Consider the following 18,441-nt stretch of genomic DNA (forward strand, 5'->3'; position numbering starts at 1 on the left):
AGTTCTAGCCCTGTGCTGGTGTGAGCAACCAAGCCTTGTCCTAGCTCATCGTCTACCCAGCGATTTGAAAGCTTCGGCAAGTAGATAAATTGGGGACCACCCGTAAGGGGGTAGGCACACCACTCCCTTTGGGAAGGTGTTAGCTGCTGAGTGTGACTTCTGAGGCGTGGCAAGATCGAAAGATGAAAGAGCTGTTTCGGCTTCCCTGCAATGGAGCGATTCGGCCAGGCGGTGGCAGTGTGGCAGCACGACATCAAGAAGCCCTGACGTCATCAGCCAGCCGACAAGAATACATGCTGTCGGAACACATCTGATCCAGCCTGCAGATGAAGCCCCGGCTAGCTGCAATGTGTGTGTAATTAAAAATGCTGTATGTTGTCTTCCCTATCCCCCACGAATATTGTTAGTCCAATTGTCAAAGAGTAACTGTAAATCGCTCTGAGCCCACAGGTGTGTGGGAAAGAGCGATCAATAAATTGAAAGTATTATTATTATTATTATTATTATTAGTAGTAGTAGTAGTAGTAGTAGTAGTAGTAGTATAATGACATCGCAGATTACAGACATCCTTTCCTACCATAGGTCCCTTCGATTTTACATGAAAATTACTGAACTCTCTCCCGTTCATTTATTCTCTGGTCACTCCCCTTCTTGAACGGAGTGTTGGGGATGCCGCACAACATCAGGCTTTTTCTTCCCACCCCCGATGTCTTCAGTTTAAAGCCCTCCTGATCAGGTTTGCAAGTCTTCCAGCAAAGACATTCCTCCCATTCTTTGTAAGGTACACCCCATCCATTGCCAGCAGTACTTCATGTCAGAGGAACATACTATGGTCCAGGAAGCCAAATCCCTCTCGACGGCACCATCTACATAGCCAGCCATTCACCTACAGTATCCTGTTCTCCCTTCCAGCTCCATGGCCTTCAACAGGTAAAATGGAGGAGAATACCACCTGTGCCCCCAGATCTTTCACCTTCTAAATAAGCCCTACCTCCAAATCTCCAGCAATGTCTCAACCCAGAGTTGGCAACTAGGGATGAGCATGAACTGGAAAAATGCAGTTTGCAGCAGTTCGTGGTTCATGGCCAAACCATGAATCAAACCAGGATGTTCATTCATGAACCTAACTGGTTTGTGGTTCATGGCCCTGCAAACTTTAGTTTACAAACCACAAACGGCAAAATTTGTGAAGAATTTTGCTTCGTGGTTCAGTTTATGCCCATCCCTATTGGCAACCCTAGCTGAAAAGCAATGAACGCCCTGCATGCTCCCCTCTTGAAGATTAGGTATCTTTCTAGGTGCAGAAATGTATCTTGCCTCTAAAAGCATTTCACTAATTCACTGATTCAAAAAGATAACATTTAAAAAATATTATTAATTTCTCTTGCATATAACAACTAAAATACCATTAATAACAATGTTAAATGTAACTTTTGAACCTAAACATTACAACAAATATAAACAGATTAAAAAGAAATGTAACTGCATAACAGAAGGGTTATTAGGGTGGATATTAGAACATTAAGTAGTACTACACACAGGTTTTCATTTATAATATTAAAAAATGATATAAGGCTATGATACTGGTTTAGACATTTTTATATCCTGAAGGGGAAACCATTTCTCTATCAAATTAGAGACCCCCCATTTGGTTCTCTATTCTATAGATAGAATCTGTGATCTTATCCAGTGCAAACAATTCCCAAACTTTCATATACCATTGATCATTTGATGGTATAGTCTTAACCTTCTAATATATGGCTATCAATTTTTGAATCACAAGCGGGAATTAAGATTGCTGGGGAAAAGATCAACAACCTCAGATATGCAGACGATACCACTCTAATGGCAGAAAGAGAAGAGGACCTAAAGAGCCTCTTGCTCAGAGTAAAAGAGGAGAGCGCAAAAGTGGGCTTGAAGCTCAACATCAAAAAAACTAAGATCATGGCATCCGGCCCCATCACTCCTTGGCAAATAGAAGGGGAAGTCGTCGAAGTAGTGACAGACTTCACGTTCCTGGGATCCCAGATCACCGCAGACTGTGACAGCAGCCATGAAATTAAAAGACGCCTGCTCCTTGGGAGGAAAGCGATGGCGAACCTAAACAATATGATAAAAAGTAGAGACATCACCCTGCCAACAAAGGTCCGCATGGTCAAAGCAATGGTATTCCCAGTAGTCATTTATGGCTGCGAGAGTTGGACTATAAGGAAGGCCGAGCGCCGAAGAATAGATTCTTTTGAACTATGGTGCTGGAGAAGACTCTTGAGAGTCCCTTGGACTGCAAGAAGATCAAATCAGTCAATCCTAAAAGAAATCAACCCTGACTGTTCCCTGGAAGGCCAGATAATGAAACTGAAGCTCAAATACTTTGGCCACCAAATGAGAAGGGAGCACTCACTGGAGAAGACCCTGATGCTGGGAAAGATTGAAGGTCAAAGAAGACGGGGACGGCAAAGGATGAGATGGTTAGACAGTGTCATCGATGCAACGAACATGAACTTGAGCCAATTACAGAGGACGGCGGAAGACAGGAGGGCCTGGCGGGATCTGGTCCATGGGGTCGCGAAGAGTCAGACTCGACTGTGCGACTGAACAACAACAACAATCAATTTTTTAGCAGCTATCAATAAAATCATTATTAATTTTGATGAATTTTTTGGATTTTCAATTGGAATAAAATTTTATAGGAGGTTTTCCCTAGTACTCCCAAAATGTCATTGGAATTTTTTAAAGCCTCAAATGGGAAACGGGGGGGGGGGGGGTTTTTAAATTTTTCTGGTTTTTCTCTGGGCCTTCACATCTCCAGATGGTTTAGGATAACAACTGCAGGGTGTGTAGACTTTAGAAAAACAATATGTACTGGATATGCATTCTTCCCATTCCTTTTAACAAACCTTTTGTGTAGAAACGTATTTCTTCCACCCAATCAAAGTAAAAATGGACTGATAATTGCTGAAAACATCTTTGTCAAGTTAAACATGCTTAACACTTCCAGAGGGATAACTGTGTTTGCCTGTTGCTGCAAAAATAAACCTGAAAAGTTAATACATTTTTCTGTTCTAGCATAAGTTTTTATGGGCTAGTGCCCACTTTGTCAGATGAAGAGTCCTGTTTATCATTAAGTCTTGAGAGTTAGAAGACATGTAGGCAGGAATCCAAACTGCCTCTGAGTCTGAATATGGATCAAACTAATTTCTGCAAGTTAGTAACAACTGTGGAAGGTGAATCCACCGCCAGATTGATGAAATAGCTGCTTTGATTATTTAGCACAATAAAATCAATCCAGCCTTGGTCTTTTTGTAGAAAGATAGAGAAAGAGATCAAAAAGAAGAGTAGACATCTGATTTCTGTTCCTGGTCAAAAGGCAGAGGCCACGGGGTCAATGGGTCAGCTGTATAGAAGCAATTCTAACAAGTGATAAGTAAATCCCCTGAAGAGATTGCTAGTGGTAGGCAGAAATTAGTTTGATGCTATAGTCTGTGTGTGCATTTTATCCCCTTTGTCTAACAGCATTCATTCTTTTTACATTGATAACTTGACTAAAATTCCCCTGTCAGTCAAATCTTTGGAGTGGTCAAGGGTTATTCTGTTTCCTCATTGTAAACCCATTCATCTTTTAATTAAAAGTGACTTTCCTGTTGATTCTTGTTTGTCAGTCTGAGTGCATGTATTCTTGATAGGGTTGTGACCTTTTACACAGGAATCTCTGATTCTTTGTGGCCTAAAAACATAGCCTTATGACCAGGGGTCTTGTTGTAGAAAAAGAGCTGCCGGAGCTCATTAGCATAACTCATTAGCATAACTTATTTGCATATGCCACGCCCCCTGACATCACCGGAAGTGACAGAAGGCCACACCCCCTGACATCACCGGAAGTGTGTCAGAAGGCCCGGCTACTTACCCTCCTGCTTCATCCTCATTCCCAAACGGAATGAGGATCGAAGCAGAGGGCGGGGTAAAGAAGGGGGCGGGGCTTCACCACGTGACGGTCCCGCCCCCTAGAGGTTCTCTTCCGGAGCTCCGTACCTGAGAGCTCCCCCCCGACTAGAGCCCTGCTTATGACCCTTCCATGTGGTATGTCATGCACTATTGGTGTGGTGGGGAAGCCAGTCATATTAGAACATATGACCTTCTTGTTATTTATCCCAACACGAATTTGACTCAATGTAAGAAACCTGCCCACTCCCAGGATGAATCAAGCACGCAGCAGGGATGTGTATATTCATGCTATTCTTAAAATCCACATTTTGCACTATAGTAGTTCAAATTTTGCCATTCTTTCTTGAAATGTCCTCATCCAGTAGGGGTCAGCTTAGGTCATCACCTGCTTGAAGAGAGAGTGCGGGACTCAACTGGTAATGGGCTGTGTGAACCGAAACTTAATATTGACAAGGCAGAGTTGTTAATGGCAGGAAGGCTGATTAAACTGGAAGTTATTCTGGTTGTGTTGACAGCCCCTTCCCTGATGATTCAAAGTGCCTCTGGATCTGATATTACTTCTAAAACAGGTAATGACTGTGACCAATTGTGTCTTTTTCCAGCTGAAATACTGGTATGCCGGATATGGTCGCTCCCAAAGAAAAAAAGGGAGAGACCTGTCACGATACATCTCTTGGTACCTTTCTGTCTAGACTTCTGTATTTGCTCTATGAAGGGCTGCCTTTGGAGATCATTAGGAAATTTCAGTTCATTTAGAATATACCAGATGAGCTATTAGTGTCTCTGGGGGTGGATAGCACCTGCTAAAACTGGTTCCCAGTTTTTTTCCAAGCACAATTCCAAGCATCTAAATATAAAACTGGGGAGTTCAGTGTATGAACTTCCCCACTTTATAATTCTGAAACTAATTATGAGCTGTGTCCAAATGTCTCTAAATTTCAAATTCCATTTGTTAATTACCCCGGCCTTGGCCCCAGGCCCCCAGTACCAGCATTCACTATGTGGCAGCCATCTCTTTACTGTTCTTAATTAAAACCTACCTAGTACCGGTGGGATAAAATAACAAGGGTTGCTGGTATAGCAATACCATGGTTGCCAGGACCCTAAGAAAATGCACAGTGCAGTGCTAAATAGAGTCACAGTCTTCTAAGCCCATTTACTTCAATGAACTTAGAAGGATGTAACTCTGTTTAGGATTTCACTGGTAGCTTCACAGACCAAAAATTCAGATTGGGGCTATGTTTGATGCAAGCTAATGTGGGCCTGATCTGAACTGAGCCCAGGATTGTTCATTTTAGGCAATCTCATTCAGGATTGGGTGGGGAACATAAGAACAAACAAGAAATCACTGTGATCAATAACAATGACACATTTAATAAATGTAACATGAAAACCAAGTCCAACTTATTCAATATCACAATTTTACATGTAAACAGAGTCCAACTTATTCATAATCAACAGAGTCCAGTATATTCCTCTATTACTCAATAAGTACACCGGTATTTATACTCATTTCAGCTATCTTTCTCAAGAGTAATCTTACAAAGTTCTAATGAAGTTGGAGGATGTTGTCTTCTATGGATTATCAGTTCCATTGCATTTCTAGTATAGGAGCAAGCCAATAATTTAAATGTCTATTCGTAGCAGCCAGTCCATAATTTTATGTGGCAACAAGCCTACTGTAAATTGGCTGGTATTCGCTCTCCATGTCACATTGTTGGCCAGTAGCTCTCTATGAAGTAAAAGGAATTTTTGTAAAGTTCTTATGGAGTTGGAAGGGTAGTCTTCTATAAGTTAACCTGTAAAAAGCATAGTTATAAGGAGTAAAAACAAACATGAAGCTGAATGTAAAAATTGTTATCACTTTTAACTATAATTATAAATTTACTTACAGTTCCATTGTAATTTTCATTACAAATTCTAGAATAGGAGCAGGCCAATGTACTACAACATGCAGCTGTTTGGAATTTTCTGATAGTTCCTTTAGAATTGCTTTTTAAAGTGGGGAGCATTGTCAGCCTATCTTTAAGTAGGCTTCCAGCCAGATAGATATGACATGCTGAAATGCACTCACCTCATAGAGAGCTTTTGGCCAACAATGCGAAACAGAGAGCAAATGCCAGCTAATTTATAGTAGGCTTTAGCCACATAAAACTATGGACTGGCTGCTACGATTAGACGTTTAAATCATTGGCCTGCTCCTATTCTAGAATTTGTAATGAAAATTGCAATGGAACTGTAAGTTTTCATGTTACATTTATTAAATGTGTCATTGTTATTGATCACAGTGATTTCTTGTTTGTTCACATGTATCTGTACACTGTGACCCCTGTTCATATCTTGTTTGTTTTGACTTTTTTGTGGGGGACATAAGAACATAAGAGACGCCAATATTGGATCAGGCCAAAGGCCCATCTTGTCCAACACTCTGTGTCACACAGTGGCCAGAAATACCAGTGCCATCAGGAGGTCCACCAGTGGGGCCAGGACATTAGAAGCCCTCCCACTGTTGACCCCCCCCAAGCACCAAGAAGAAAGAGCATCACTTGCCCCAGAGCCCCTATCTATACCTTGTGGCTAATATCCACTGATGGACATCTGCTCTGAATTAGTTACAAGCTCACTTGTAACTAATTCAAAGGCTTTGGACTTTTAGGATCCTGTATAGCCTTGGTCCAGGCAGTTTTAGAGAGTACCTCTTCCTTTATTAACAAGCCTCTGTACTATGAAGTCATTTGGGGGGGATCTTATTCTGAATTTGATCTTTGTCAGAGGCTGGCATAATCAAGTTAGTTGCCTGCTCATCCATTTAGAGGGATCTTTCTGTAGCTCTTCACAATTCACCTTGGTTTTCACCAATAATTTGGTATCATCTGCAAACCTGGCCACTGCACTGCTGACCCCCAGTTCCAGATCTTGTAGGGACAAATTAAATAGCACCAGTCTCAATGCTGATCCTTGTGGGACCTCCACTGCTCATTTATTCCTACTCTAGCTTTTTTCCCTTGATGTGATTAATAGTTCTCTCTTTAATAACAGTTTTAATTCATCTGAAACTTATGTTAGATAACTGGCCACATCTGGATACTTTTGTTTTAAAATGAGGTAACATTTGCTACTTTTCAGTCTACCAGCACAGAGGCCAGTTTTAACAAGTTGTGTATACTGGTTAGTAGATCAACAATTTGACATGAGTTGCTTAAGAACCCTTGCGTGTATGCCAGCTGGACCTGAAGACTTTGTTTTCAGATTGCCTAGCAGTCCTAGAATTTCATCACTCATCACCTCAGCTTGACTCAGTTCTTCAGGCACCCTTCCTCAAAACAGCAGCTCTGCCATGGGTATGTGCCCTACATTTTCCACAGCCATGTGGACAAGTGAGTCAGCATACGGTTTCAGGAATTGGCAAAAATACTGCATATCTTGCTTTTCTGCTGTTAATTTAATTATTTATACTAGTATGTTGTTTGGTAATATATTTTCAATAGACCAGGACATTGTTTTTGATTGTTTACATCATTTTAACATGCTGTTACCTGCACTGGGGTTCCAAGGAGCCATTTCTGCTGGGGTATACTTTTCAAAATAAATATAAATACATCAAACCTGCAGGATCCAGCCAACTGTGAAGCTTCCAGTTCAAGCTTCCGGTTGAGGAGAAAATTCTGAAAAACTGGACTTTTCTCTTGAAAAATGAGGGAACAAACATGGAAAATATTTAGATTTTAAGAAGTGGCATTTAAAAAGAAAAGCAGCATATCTCTTTTCCTGTAATCGACCAAATATTCTGTGCCAAGTAAGACAGCATGAATCATAAATTTTACACAGATTTAGCATTTGAGTAAATGCATTTCAAATGGTGCAGAAGTTGGCACTACTCCGATGTTTTTATACAAATGACTTTCCAGTAAATTTGCAATGGTCTGTAATTTTCCATTATGAAGAACTCTGTTTTAGAGTTGAAAAAGTCAATCTTGAATCAAATGCTGTATGGCCCAATGACAGCAGTGCTATAAAGCCAGGAAAAAATTACAGTAGACTTTGATAGTCTGTATTTATATAGCCACCCTGATCCCATAATCTGTAGATACAATGGCACACCCAATGGCCTGTACCTGTGTTACTATAGTAGCATCCTATGATTAACAGAAAAAATCTCTCCTGCTAAAATAATGAGTACCCAACCATTGAAATCCCGTTTTTAAAATACTGTTACCTAGAAAGTGTGTGGGCCCTTCCACATATTACATGGTGGAAACTGCAGGATTTCCATCTATATACTATTAGCAACATGGGACCCCCATCTGCAGATATCTAAATCTGCAGATCGAGGCCACACTGACACTAAACAGTTGTCAGTGACCATCTAGGTGCAGAAAAATCTGAAAGGTTTTTTAAAAATACACTGAGTGGTTTAAATCCCCCCAATAAAATAGCATCCTCTGAGCAAGTACAGAGAACACTTTTTACTATTAACCTTTGGCAGTGGCAGGAAAACATCCCAGGGGGCATGATGGGCCCAGCAGAGACAATGAAATGGAATGGGTGCTGCACCAGGCCCAGAGGTGGTGAGCTGCGTCTGTCTTAGAGATGGCAGAGAAGCAGCCCAGGAGCAGCCATGGGCCTGGAGGCATCTGCAGGAGAGGCCTGGAGCCTCGTTGGGCTCTTCAGAATTAATGGTGGGGGGGAGATGGGAGTGTGGTGACCTGGCAGCAGAAGGCTTGAGGGCAGAGGGGTTTCAGGAGCCATCATGGGCCTGGCATCAGAGGCCTGGAGCCATGGTGGGCACTCTACCATCGCTGTCATGGGGGGAGCACAGCAGTCTGGCAGCAGTGGTTGCAGCAGTGGGAGGGAGCCATAGGGTTGCCACAGGTCCCCTTGTCACTCCGGTGGAGGGATTTGGGGGGACGTTCTGAGGGTGGGTGGAGATGTCGTGTGGGGACACTGGTATTTGGGTGAAACTCTATGGTTTTTTCATCCTCAAACCATAGAGTTTGCCCAAATACCAGAGCATCCCCACACAATGTCCCCAATGTGATGATGTCACTTCTGAATGATGTCATCATGTCATGGATGTTGTGAGGTCATGTCCCTTTTTAGGGGTAGGGTTTCCTCCTCTGGCCAACTGCTATGCAGTGGGGAGAAGCTCCTGAAACCTGGAAATCCCCCACACAGACCTGGGGCCTGACAAGCCTAGGGGGCCATGATAGTCACAGGGAAGGACCCCTTCCCTCTCTTAGCAAACATCACATCCCCCCAAACTCTGCCCTCCCCTGGCAATGCCCTCAGATATCCCAGATATCTACCTCCTAAGGTGGAGCTGGAAACCTAGGTCCTTTTCGCACTTGGATCTCATCCCTGGTTTTATCAGAGTTCAACTCATGACGCAATTTTTGTTGTTGCTGTTGTTCAGTCGCACAGTCGAGTCCGACTCTTCGCGACCCCATGGACCAGATCACGCCAGGCCTTCCTGTCTTCCGCCGTCCTCTGAAGTTTGCTAAATTTCATGTTCGTTGCATCTATGACGCTGTCTGACCATCTCATCCTTTGCCGTCCCCGTCTTCATCAGGGTCTTCTCATTTATCCCTGGTTATAACAGCATCTGTTTATCCCAGGACAATTATGGGGCGAAATCGGGGTGACCTCAATGTAATGTGGAACCAAAAAATACCCTGAGATAATTACAGGGGTGAACTCGAGTGTAGTGTAGAATGTAAGTTCGGGGAGAGGGCTGAACCAGGATTTAAGGTCTAGTGTGGAAAGGACCCTAGCGATAACAAGAATGCTTTCAGGGATGAACATTGTCTCTTTCCACAGTTTCTCTGCTGTACAAATGTTATGTACAATGTTCCACAACTGCAACTGACAATGGTGTTTTTGCTGGTGTACAAATGCCAACCTATATTGCAACATTCTGGACTGAGTAAATACTAGTGTTATAATACCAGTCATGACATAGTTGCTGTTCATCTCATATTAAACATGTATTTGACAACATCATGTCTTACAGGGATCTATGTTAAGGTTTAAAAATTATTCTGGTTTGTAAATTGATTTGTCATAAACAACAAGCATTACCACCTTTTAAAAACAAAGACCTTGGGGATGGAAAACTCTCTTCTCTCTCTGTCTTTTGCAGCCTTCTTTGCAGTTGCTGCTATTAAACAGCTGTTGGGGTGGGGGGGTGATCTCTCATTGGGAGTTTGCTTATCACGTGGATGAATAATGTCCCTCTTTAACTCCTCAGCAGCTGGCGTCCAGCCGATGTGTGAGAAAGATGCTGACAGTTATTTGAAAAACATTTGGAGTACAGGCAGCTGCCACAGTATCAGAAATGACTATTACCAGACAAGGGTGGGGAAAGATTGGAGAGATTAATTATTTCCATGGACATTTCACATTCCAGATTCCTTATCAGAAGGAGTTATTGTCTATCAGATTGAGGGTGGGTTTTGTTTTTAATAATTAGTTAAATAGCAGGAAAAATTAAAGTTCTATTTTTGATCATGTATCATTCTTATCTTAATTTGCTTCCTTTCATCATAGCCTTTTATTGAGTCTCGTTCTGAGGGTACAAACAAAGGTTAGCACTTTGGACTCTGATTCTGCTCTGTTGAACACATATACAATTCCAGAAGACTTTTACTTGATCCCGGGAAATACTTTCCCCCCGCTGTTGCTTACTGAGAGTTCTTTGTTAGCGTTTAATTTTTTGTCTGTAAAGTCTTAGGTCTCCTCTGAGATATAATTGTAGTAATAGTAACATCGGGGCTGCGGTGGCTCAAGTGGTTAAGACGCTGAACTGCAGGCTGTGGAAGGTCGGTAGTTCAGCAGTTCGAGACCTGAGTGTGCCGCATGACAGAGTGAGCTCCCGTCTCTAGTTCCAGCTCCTGCCAACCTAGCAGTTTGAAAGCAAGAAATTGCAAGTAGATAAATAGGTACCACTTCAGTGGGAAGGTAACAGCATTCTATGCATCTTGGTGTTTAGTCATGCCGGCCACATGACTACGGAAATGTCTTCGAACAGCGCTGGCTCTTCGGCTTTGAAACAGAGATGAGCACCGCAACCCTAGAGTCAGATTCGACTGGCTTTCGAGCAAGGGAACTTTTACCTTTTTAATAGTAACATAGAAATGTACTAATAGTTATTATTATCTTATAGTATTGTGTGTAGCATAGCCAGAAGATCTGAAGATTGTCTGGCAACCTTATGTTCTAGCTCATTAGCATCATGTACCACTAAGTGGTGAGCTAGACTTATTTCGGGGGCTGAGAGAGCTCCGAAAGAGCTGTGACTGACACAAAATCACCCAGCTGGCTTCATGTGGAGGAGTGCAGAATCAAACCCGGTTCTCCAGATGTCGCTCTTAACCACTACACCACGCTGGTATATTATTTATTCTCAGCCTAATTTTTCTCACAAGACTCCAGCGAAGATAAAAGGGGAAAACTTTAAATATGCTGCCCTGAGATCTTACTTGGAAGGATGGGATACAAATAAAATTATATCTGTTTCATTGATTTCCTTTTCAAAGTGGTCATTTTAGACAGAAAAATACAAATACAGACACATAGGTCTGGAAGCTGGGGAAGCCATCTTCAGGCCTGGGACCCTATGAATCATGAACAGAGCTGCATTGCATAATTGGTAAATTTCCTTCTCACAGTCGTCTGGGCTTCCCAAAATGTATATAGTAAATTGTGTATTTATCATATAAATAAATAAATTGCAGTACAGGTTTTAAAAAAAATATGTGTGTCATGGGGGGGTTCTTGTAGATACCGTTTGCTTTGTCTGATCAGTCTACTCTTTCCCCCTTTTAAACACCACCCTTTATGCCTTTTACCCATGGTGATTTTCGTTCACCTGTTCTTATCTTTGTCCATGACCTTTCTTTAAGGAAGCTTCCTTTTTTGTACAATTTAATTTCATTATTAAATAGTTTGATTTTTGTTCGACCCTTTGTTATTAATGGAAAACACTTTCTAAATGGCTAATTTGTGTGAGACTTGGAGAGGAGCCAACTTGGAAGTGGGACAATGGAGACATGCTTATTAAATACTGGGGAGTTATTGGGAGTTCACAGATTTCCTTGCCATGTGAATGTCTCTCTCCTCTCTCTCATGATTATGCTACTTTGAAGCTGGGAAGAGGAGGGAAGGAAATTATTCCTGTCTTTGCATTATACTATGTGCTTCTGAAACTTGGTATCCCAAGCTTGGAGTAGGGCAAGAGAAATTATCCCTGCAGTTACTCTGTATTTTGGCAGTGTCTCCAAAGCTCACAATAGCACAAGCTTAAAGCTGGGCTATGAGACTCTGGAGACCCTATGAATCTCAGCATGATATCAGAGCCACCTCCCTACCCATCCCCTGTCTACATAGGGGCAAGTGTAGTGGTTAGAGACTAGGATCTGGAAGACCCAAGGTTTGAATCCTCACTCTGTTGTGAAAGCTTGCTGGGTGACCTTGGGCCAGTCACAGACTCTCAGCCTAACCTACGTCTTAGCGGGGTTTGTGAGGATTAAGTGGCGGCACAAGGTACAATGTAAGCCATTTTTGTTCCCCACTGGGGAGAAAAGTGTGGGTATAAATGAAGTAAATAAAAATAAGTCTTGGATAGCTGTTTTAAACTGCTGGATATCTAGATGGTTTTGGGATTTTAAAAAAATATTTTAGCGATGACTAATCCTTCAGCCAAAGTATAACATGAATGTTTCTCCTAGACTTCATTATACAGAGCAGTGATATGTTTGTATTAATGTTGTACTCCCAAGGTGTTTAGGCTACAGAGCACAAGGCTGAGAACAATGCAGCTCAGTAAGTTCAGTTTTATGTACAAGCCCTGTGTCAACAATGTCTTTGCATCCAGGGGACACAATGTCACAACTGTTCTTTTCTATTAGCTCAGACATACCTGAGGCTGCACATTCTTGAGGGGATTATGGCACTTTTTAGGTAGCTGAAAGCTCCCATGTTGTTGGCTTTATGCCTCAGAGTATTACCTGAGGAGGCCATTAATCCCACAGCAATGTGCAAGCCTGTCGCATCGTATTGACTAATTATGCATTTTCCTTCCTTTGCCTAGAGCATCAAGAGAGCATTTCTGTTCCAAAAGTTAGTCAAAGCATTCTGGGTCAACTGAGCTTGGTGCCTGTTGGAACTGAAGCCTACAGCTAGTCTGAATCACAGCAATCTGCCTACCATTTATTTGTAGTGTACGCAGTGCTGTCATCTAAGGCTCTTGCTCTTGGTGGGACAACAGTGAGCCAAAACTGGTCTGGTTAGTACTCTAGGTGGACAAACTGTCCACCCTGGAATATGCCACAAAATCTTCTGCAATACACACTAGTCCTGCAGTAGACAAGCCAACCTTGAAAAGAGTTTCCTGAAACTGTACAGTCTGGGGAAAAAAACCAAACTTGCCTAATAACATTTGTGAAATAACCAATTAAAATGAAAGAAGTAGACCCTAGAAAATGCCATGCTTACTAAAACACAGCTCAAGTCTTAGAACTGCATCAGAAAAACACTTAGACTGGAGCCTTGGCAAGTCTCCAAGGAGGTGGAATTCAAGGCCTACAGGGCAATAATGATGAGAACAAATCTTTACATGCCTGTGCTAGATGTGGAGATGACAACCAGAGGCCTCTTATCAACCAGAACGTGGGAAGCACAAGGATTGTTTTATCTTGTGCTCTGGGGTAAGGGATAATTTCTTTTAAAACTGAATGTGTGTCTAATGGATGTGTGCATTCAAAATACCACATATAGTCTTCCTATACAAAGGTACTTAAACTGGTTTCCAGCTCCAAGCATTCAGAAGTTGGCTTTGTACTCTCTCATCTGCACAGTATATTGCAAAAAGTGTCACCAGACCAGATCCATCCAAGATTCTCAGAAGAGAACTGCTGGGAAGATGCTTTTCTGTCCATAATTTATTATCTTTAGCTCTTCTTACACATCATTCCTGCCTGATCCTTCCTGTAATGGAAATTGTGAGGAAAATATTTGGAGTCCTCCGAGTTCTACTAAGGAAGGCAATGGAGGATTTTATTTAATGATGTCTTTGATACAATAATGATTGGAGCCGTGCTTGAAATTTGAGCAGTTTCCACCATGCACAGGTCATAAAGAAGGTAAAATGAGAGAAAATAGGAAGAGGAGAACCTAAGAAGATTGGCTTCTTAAAAATGTACTCTGATGATTATGTCTCCTAGATCCTTCAAGCCCGATTTTGTTCTTGTCCGGCAGCATGCTTACAACATGGCTCTAGGAGAGGACTTCCGCAGCCTTATCATTGGCCTCCAATATGGTGGTGTCCACAGCATCAATTCTTTTTTCTCCGTCTACAATTTCTGCAGCAAACCCTGGGTGGTAGGTGGCATTCTTTAGGTTCATTCATTAAGTCCCATCTCAGAACGATATTGTCTTTCTGTCAACTGACTTCATTATGGAGAGGCATTGCAGAGTTGAAAGGCACTATACACACACTGCAGCTAATCAATCAAATCAGTCACATGCAGTGAAAGGGGAGAGATTCTTGGCCATACCTACACTTGAAGGAGCTCCAAATTCAACCCTCCCAAGTCTTTTTGTTTGTTAGTTTGTTGTTTGTTTGAATGCTTTCTCCTTCCAGCCACAGAAGATTGCAGAGAGTGAGAAGAGGCACAGTTAGGAAAGGGGCAGTCAGTGGTTCCTTTACTCTTTGACCAGTGGGTGCATATGGCTGGCTTTGCGTACCACACATATCTCAAACTAAAGGTTCTCGCTTGCCCTCTGCCAGCAGGCTACGTGGCAGTGATTTTGGATTCAGTAATGAGGTCCCTCCAACTTTTTATTTGCAAGGGCTTCAGCATCCATGCTTTGAGCATCTTGTCACCGGTGGGGGCTATCATTATCATTATTATTATCATTGTTATTTTCATACATGGCAGATCACTCATTGGATTTACAATCTGCTCTAACCTAGGCCATGCTCACACAGGCAGTTTGGCCTGACACAGCAACTCCTCCCCTCTGGATCAAATGGGCACAGTCAGACAGCCACATCTGTCAGGTGTTCCCCAGCCATACTTATTCCATCATAGGACAACTTGGAGCCGGGTTAAAAAGGCACCACATCACAAGTGGTGTTTTTGGTCCCCCGCACAGTCATTGTGCATGGCCGGATGTCTGAACGCAGGGGAGCATGCACAGAACAGATCTGGCAGTCTGTACCTGCAGATCCATTCTGCCACTAGGGAGGGTTTTTTTAATTGCCTACATATGCATGTGCACGCATGCACATGAGTGCATGAGCATGTGCATGGGCACTTATTTGTGTGTATGAATGTTGAGGTTTTTGGCCATGCGCTCTATGGCTGAGGTTCTGCAATAATGTGGATGCTTTACCACAGGATGTCTCCATGGGTAATCTGCAGCAGGGTGTGTTGTGTGGCTGATATGCCCCGCAACATTTTCAGCCAGTTCAATTAGAGGCCGCACTATATCGCGCCAAGCTGCCAGTGTGGCCACGGCCCTAGAATGAGAGTGGGAGATGTTGCAGTCTAGATTTTATTATGAATAGAAGTCCAATATTCAACTCAGTAATTAGCCCTTGTGCCAACTGCATTCCTTAAATTAGCTGGTTCAGTTCCGTAGATGTATGTGATGATCTTCCTCAGCCCATGCAATTTCTCAACTGTTGCTCCACCCACAAGGCAAGGAGAGTACTTTCCCTAGCAGTCTTTAGAAAAAGGTACAAGAAAATTCTATTTCAGATGGTGTTTTGTTGATGTTTGGGCTACTGATGGCTGCTGTGTGTCTGTGTGTATGTGTATTGACCATCTGTTGATTTTTGGATACTGAATTTATTTGCATGATTTTAATGTGTATAATACTTTGTAGGCACAATTGTGTAAATTGCCTTGGGGGAAAAGAGGGGTAGAAATATGTTAAATAAATTATTTCCACTGGGTGACTGGTTAAGATGCTCAAATACATTATCTTTTTAGCTACAAAAGACTGCAGTGGACAAAGAATGGCAGGGATATGAAAAGGGCAATCACCAGTCCTTTATGATTTGTCTGGAGATTCACAGATCTGATCATGTGGTAACTGCCTAGCACCACAATCCATTTCCCATCTTAACACAGAGGAACACTGCATATGTTGCGTTGTTCACTTCCAGGCACAAATTATGGTGCCTGGAAAGCCCTGCCCAGACTAATTCCAGCATACTTAGGGTGGACATGCTGCTTGGGAACATTTTTTTTCATTAATATTTGCAAGGGAAACTGGACTCTGGATGTATTTATTTATTTATCCCAAGATTTATGACTAGTTTATCCAACATAACACGTTCACAGTGAGTTAGAATAATAAAGCAATAAAAGCATGCTAGATCATGGCATGAGCCTTCTCTTTTGCTCCAGTTGCGGAATGTTCTTCCTAGGGAAGCATGCAAAGCCTGGCCATGGACTTCGTTAGAAGGCAAATAAAACCTTTCTGTTTAAGCATATATTTTCTACTGTAAGGCTTTATGCAATGGGGCTTTGAGACATTGTAAAGATGGGATTTATCTGATTTTGGATTAACAACTTGACTCTCCTTGAGTCTCCTTTCAGAAACTAAGATGAAATTAAACCCACTTATCCCTGCTTCATGCTGATATTGCAATTTCAGGACAAAGGGGCATAAAAAGAAGTACCCATTTTACTTGCAAATACAGAAAGTGGTACATGCTAATGTTTGCAATCTGGCATCTTAACTTGATTATATGTTTTATACCCCAAATCAGGCCATTGGTCCATTTAGCTCAATATTGTTCTCTATCTGGCAGCAGGGTACTGAAATGTTTTCTAACTCCTGCTGTTTGAGATCCTTTAACTGGAGGCACTGGCAAATTGTACACTGTGGGCTGCATTATACTGAGTCAGACCACTGATCTATCAAGGTCAGTATTGCCTACTCAGGCTGGTAGCAGCATTCTAGGGTCTCAGGCAGAGGTCTTTCCCATCATCTCCTACCCGATTCTTTTAATTGGAGATGACAGCGACTCAGCCTGGGGCCTTCTGCATTCACTGATAATGCTGTACCACTGAACCTGGGACTTTGGTAGAACATGCTCTACCATGGAACTGCTCTGTCCGCCCCCCCCCCCAACACAGAGTTGACTGATTCATGGAATTGGACTGCCCAGGTACTAAAAGTCCAAGGGAGTTCAAGGGAACTTGCTAATAAGACTTGTCTTTCTTCCTTGAGCCAGTTTGGTATAGTGGTTAGGAGTGGCGGACTCTAATCTGGAGAACCGGGATTGATTCCCCACTCCTCCACGTACAGCTGCTGGGTGACCTTGGGACAGTCACAGTTCTCTGAGAGCTATTCTGAAAGGAGCAGTCCTCTCAGAGCTCTCTCAGCCCCACCTACCTCACAGGGTGTCCATTGTGGGGAGAGGAAAGGAAGGAGATTGTAAGCCACTCTGAGACTCCAAGTGAAGGGCCAGGTATAAATCCAACTCCTTCTTCTTGAATAAAATCAAAGAGTTTAGATTGAGATTTGGCAATAATATTTGGCTTTATTTAATTGGATGTGAGTCTGTTATTCATTTCAGCTGTGACTTACATCGCTGAGATCATCCCTGGCAGGGAATACAGATTTTTGCTATGGTAAACCATTTAGGAATTAAGACAACAAAACCTTGGGAATTAATATTACTCTGCTGCAGATACGTAGGCTACGTAAGGAGTTTTCAGTCATTATGTCTCCTTACATGTGGCAACCATTTGTGTGAACAGGACAATGTGCATATTTTGCAGCATATGATTATACTAAGGTGCTTATATATAATGCATCCACATTCTGTAAAGGAGTAGTAGCTGGGGTACAGAGAGGGGAAGAGACAGCACTGCACCGTAGTGGAGCTGGACTGGGGTACTAAATGTGGATCCCTGCTCTGACTCTCTAGGGACAGTTTTAAAAAGTCAGTTAAAACATTCAATAATGTTCAATAAAAGTCTAATAAAGAATCATGGGAGCAGGAACAATTTGGAAATCTTGATTCACCCCCTTCAGTCTCCTCTTCCAGGTGCTACAAACTCTCCGGGCTTAATTTCCCCTCCCCATTCTTTCTGAAACAGATTTCTGCTCTCTGTTACAGATTCTGTATTCCCCGCCAGGGATGATCATGCATCCTTCTTTGACCATATGCAGTTTTCATCAGGTCATTTTGGATTTTTTTTTCTTTTTGATTAATAAAGCCATACTTCTCTGCATACCTTGGCATTCCCTCGATTATGTAGACATTCCAACTTATTTCCGTGAGGCCTTCTTTTGCTGTGTGTGTTATTGACATGGCATTCACAGCTAGCTACTTTATCTAGTAGACTTTGTGATAATGGTGTCCCAGGAGGACTTGTGGGAAGGGGGGAACAATTTGGAAAAGGTGTGCCACACAGGCTGGTTTCTTCTTCCCTTGTTTCCTTTAACTGACACTCAGCTGCTGTCAACATGGCTTCC

General features: G+C 42.3%; 1 protein-coding gene across 2 annotated transcripts in view; it reads left to right on the plus strand.

The window, feature by feature from the left end:
* SYN3 (synapsin III) overlaps positions 1 to 18,441 on the plus strand; it is a 290,629-nt gene that overhangs the window by 45,816 nt on the left and 226,372 nt on the right. For both annotated transcript variants that reach the window (XM_015427584.1, XM_015427582.1), the window contains one exon: positions 14,163 to 14,319. In XM_015427584.1, coding sequence (XP_015283070.1) covers positions 14,163 to 14,319 — 157 coding nt within the window. The remainder of the gene's footprint in view (positions 1 to 14,162; positions 14,320 to 18,441) is intronic.

Source organism: Gekko japonicus, unplaced genomic scaffold (assembly GCF_001447785.1).
Source record: "Gekko japonicus isolate JY-2015 unplaced genomic scaffold, Gekko_japonicus_V1.1 scaffold28, whole genome shotgun sequence".
Classification (NCBI taxonomy): Eukaryota; Metazoa; Chordata; class Lepidosauria; order Squamata; family Gekkonidae; genus Gekko; species Gekko japonicus.